Source organism: Colletotrichum chrysophilum, assembly GCF_026319265.1.
Source record: "Colletotrichum chrysophilum strain AFK26 chromosome Unknown scaffold_444, whole genome shotgun sequence".
In the NCBI taxonomy this organism is placed as follows: Eukaryota; Fungi; Ascomycota; class Sordariomycetes; order Glomerellales; family Glomerellaceae; genus Colletotrichum; species Colletotrichum chrysophilum.
This window is the reverse complement of record NW_026517731.1, coordinates 1-4,408: the sequence shown is the minus strand read 5'-3', so window position 1 is coordinate 4,408 and position 4,408 is coordinate 1. Positions and strand designations below refer to the sequence as shown.

The 4,408-nt window shown below is 53.0% G+C and overlaps 1 protein-coding gene across 1 annotated transcript; it reads right to left on the bottom strand.

Annotated features, from left to right (window-relative positions):
* Positions 1-58: 58 nt before the first annotated feature.
* On the bottom strand, positions 59-1,789 carry COL26b_014494 (uncharacterized protein; the record flags this gene model as incomplete). The annotated part of the gene is made up of 2 exons (XM_053187065.1): positions 59-883; positions 1,319-1,789. 2 exons carry the CDS (start codon positions 1,787-1,789, stop codon positions 59-61), a joined length of 1,296 nt encoding a protein of 431 aa, XP_053028990.1.
* Positions 1,790-4,408: the final 2,619 nt, after the last annotated feature.

The window sequence follows — 4,408 nt, the reverse complement described above, 5'->3', positions numbered from 1 at the left end:
GTGTTGCCTAGTCCTCGCAGTCCGTTGACTACTTGGCATGCTTTAGCGCAGAGGTCTCTCACATGAATTCCAAAAGTGAGTCTTCTGTCGAAGTGGACCCCCAGCCATCGTAGAGAGGAGCCTTGGTTAACAGCTTGAACTCCCAGTTCCGGTCGTAGAGATGGTCAAGCCCGGCTGGGGTCTCATCAATATCCTTTTCAAGCTGTTTCTTATTCCTCCCTTTCCGCAGGAAGTTCTCTTGCATTTTCAGCCACTGGAACTGACCGTTATACCGATCAGCCATTTTCTGGGAGATGCTGAGCCTCGTCGGCTCATCTTTGTTGGGCAGCTTATTGTTGACGATACTTCTCGAGTAGGATATGTTGTCGGTGTGAACATCTTCGGGTGATATGGTATACTCGCTGAATCCCGGGTACTGTGTAAGCCCCTGCCGGATTTCAGGCTCACTGCGGCTGACAACTAAAATCCGAGCAGTGGTGTCGGTGACCGCTTGTCGGAGCTCGCCGAGAAAGCGGACCATGGAGGTGCCACTGTTTCGGGTCTCCTCCACGCAAGTGCATTCGTCCAGCCCGTCCAAGACGAAGGTACAAGAGGGAACAGCTTGCAAAACCTCACGGAAGAGCTTGATGATGGTCGCTCGTGTTGTACCCTGTTCGTGTTGGGCTAATCGACTCTTGTGGACCACCTCTAGAGCTGCCTGGCTCTGCAATAGTACCTGAGCAATCCACGACCTTATTGCCATGAATGGATCGTCGCGGCCCTCGAACGTGGACGACAAGAAGAAATGTGCAACAGGTGTTTGGAGACTTGACGAGAGGACTTCAACCAGTTTAGCACAAAGGACAGTTTTGCCGAATCCCGCAGGACCGTTGATCCACAACATCTGGGAGGTAAATGCCGGTGTGTTAGGCGAAAGCCAGTCGCGGATGATTTTCCGGGTTAGTATCCATTCGCACGTGCCGTCTAGCCGCCTTTGGATAGCATCATCGTACAGATCGTTCGGGGAGGGGCAACCGAGCCATGTACGCAGGTCTCGTTTTGTCTCAGCTGAAGCTGTTAACAAAAGAGCGGGGTGTACCGCAAAGTTACCCTTACCTCTCATCTCCTCTTCTGCTTTGAGCAGAAACGCCCGAATCTCAGCAACCCAAGGACCCTCGACCGGAGAAATATCTGAACATCATCGTTAGATTGGCGCGGCAGCTAGTGGTTTTGGGGCATTGTCCGAACCGTGTAGGTGTGTAGGGCCATTGCGCGCTCCACATCCTAGACGTGTACCAGTTGCGTCGTCAGGAGAAACAACGCTATGCAGATACTGTACCAGGGTCGCAAACGTCTGTACGTGCTCTGTGCGCTTTGCCTTCCCGTGCAGCGCCCAAGCCACCCGCCGCAACTTTGAATCTGTCGGCGCGCTCTGACGAGGCCGGGCTAGCCGGGTAGAGACCAGCTTATTTTTCGGGAATTCGCCGTCTGCTAGGGCAGGCCGTTGGTCGATGGTGTCGTCTGCACCGCTACCGAAACCTTGAATGCTGACCAACAATTTGTGAACTATCGACAACTTTTGCGCATCATCGAGAGCGGGGTGGTGGGTATCGGACAACTTCCCGTCTTTGATGCCGACAGCCTGGCCCCATTGTTCGAGTCGGTGCTTGTCGGCGTCGAACTGCGCGGCGAGGGAACGAGAATCGCGGCCGTAGTTTTTGTAGGAGGCAACCCTTTGGACAGCTTCCAAGCAAGTGCTGAAGAGGCCAGCAAGACCCGCGACGCCAACCGCCAGCCCCACTGGTTCCATGGCGACTTGGGTGAGGTGTTAGAGATCGGGTTGGGTGGCATGCGGGGATGGGTGCCTCTTCATAATCAGAGATTCCTGGCGCAGCCTGTCATCCGAAGCACAGCCACACAAGCCGACGGACGTTTCCCTCCATGCCACGTCACTGGATTGTCTCGAGGTCAGCCCGCCGAAATGCCTTGGATAGCGGTGCCCAAAAAGATAGCTTGACCTGTTTGTGTCACATAACGTCATGCGTCTCGCTGATTGCGCTGAGTAGCGGACTTCCTGTGACGCCGAGGACTTGGCCGCCATTCGTAGCCTCATCGACGTTGAGGTCTGGACGGAAGTCAGTCACATTATTTAGGTGGCAACAGCTCTCTAGACTTACACGCTACGCAGTTTTTGCTTAGTTCTTCTTGGTGGTGTTTACTCCATTCGGTGGAGCCCACCAAGCCGTATTCCTCATTGTCCCAATTTGCCAGTATTCTATGCCACGATTAGCCGTTGGGTTCAGAAGGAATGGTGAGGCCTTATTCTGCTCTTCGACAACTTACATCTTGCGATACGGCTTCCAACCTCTCTGACAGAGCTCTCCCAAAGCACGGGCGACCTCATTCATAGCGGCTGTTCCACTGACGGGGTCGATGGCACCACAACACCAGGAATCGTGATGATTTCCCAGAACAATACGTTCGTCTGTCATACCTCGAATGGTGCCTATGACATTATAGATCGGAGCGTATTTGTAAGTTCCTACCGCACATCGAAGTCAGTATTGGCCATTCTTTCGTCTCGAATAATTTTGCATTGGAATCGACAGAAGCATCATGAAGAGTAGGATGAGACGAAAATTCACATCGACCGGGAAACAGTGTAAAATCCATTTATCTTAGATGTGGAAGGACCCTTACCATGGTTGGCTATGGATACTCGCACTTTGCTTGGCCCCGTGCAGTAGTCGACATCAGCAAGACACCCTTTCCAATCACTCCCTTCGCCGCCCATGGAAACAGGACTCAGACCGTTCCCATTCAAGGCCTTCAAGAATGGAATAGCATCGGCATAGGATATTGGCAGAGATGGTATTCTCGGGGTTGCGTATCCAGGATCTTGACGTTCGACATCAGTGCCAGGCAGACTAGGGTACCTAGGGGTCGTGGGGTCTCCAACAGCTATCGAGAAGAAGTCGACGCTTCCTCTCTGAATAGATTTTGGGTGTCTAGCTGCTTACAGATGTCAATGTGACTCCTTGTTCAATGGACAACATAGGCCGGACGCCATTGTTCTTCGCATCCAAAGAGGGGCATACAGTGGTAGTCAAATGCCTGTTGAAACGGGACCCTTCGGCCTTAGATTGGACGGATCACTACGGCTCAGCCCCTGTTTCTGTCGCGGCTAGAAGAGGTCACGCCGAGGTTGTGAAGTCCCTCTTGGCTACAAATAGTGTCAACATTCACTCTCCGGATCATTTTGGCCGGACGCCCTTATGGTGGGCTAAAAGACGCGGCCATACTGAGATCTCGCATCTTCTACTCGAAAGCGGAAAGAAGCGAGGCATATTACTAGACGACGATCAGATGATACCAGAAGTCAGCACAAAACCTCATGATCCGTCAGCCCGATCTTGTGATATCTGCACTTTTAGCATTTCGGAGGATTCCACTTATTTTCGTTGTTCAGTTTGTAATTGCGGGGATTTCGATATTTGCCAAGACTGCTTTGACTGTGGCGCCCGTTGTCTCGAGGAATCGCATGTACTAGTTCCAAGGGGAAAGGCAGGGTGATATGCAGAGAGTTGTAGGTGCACCCACCGTGGAAAACTTGGTTTGAGCGCGCCTTTAGCGTCTCTTACGCCCTAAACATGTTCATCCAACACGACTTGGGGGCTAAGCGATCATTCTGGATCAGAATGATCCAGTTCGACCCAAGGTAAAAAGGAACATGTTCAGAATTAGACTTGTATATAGTATGACCTGAGCCAGGCTCATGGTCAGACTTCCATAGCTCTTCAGCAATCAACTTGTGAATATCATCTGATACTTTCAGCTTACCTTCACTGCGAATACTTGTTGAGTCTAAGACTGATCACCTTAGCCTCTGACTATCGATCTACGACATAGCTTACGACCTACGACCCAGACCACGACCCCAGTGTACTGTTACCACGTTTCAATCCACAGCTTCTGTTAGCAGACCCTACCGTCGACTTCCCTCCTACATACCAATCCACCAGCACCCACTGTTAGTGCTGCGCTGGGTCCGCCATATCAACACTAACACTGCTAAACCCATCCCACACAACTAGAACCCTCGCCCGCGATGGCCTCGCAGCCAGCCGCGGGCCCCTCGCAGGCCCCTAGGGGCCTCTCATCCTCTATGCATAGACTCCCCCGGACCCCTCCTCCCCCTAGCTCCCTACCTCCACGACCGAGGGGCCTCACGCCCCCCCCTATCCGGCCCTTGGGAAGGGGGCCACGATCGGCCACTGCCGCCCTACAACAGGCTCGAGAGGGTCGGGCCCTCCGAGATGAGGCCCGGGACCTCCTCGCTAGAGGCCTAGATGCCCTCATTGGGACGGCCCCAGCACGACTGAAGGCTACAGCCCAGGACCTCATCGATACCTTTACCCAGTTTGCAACT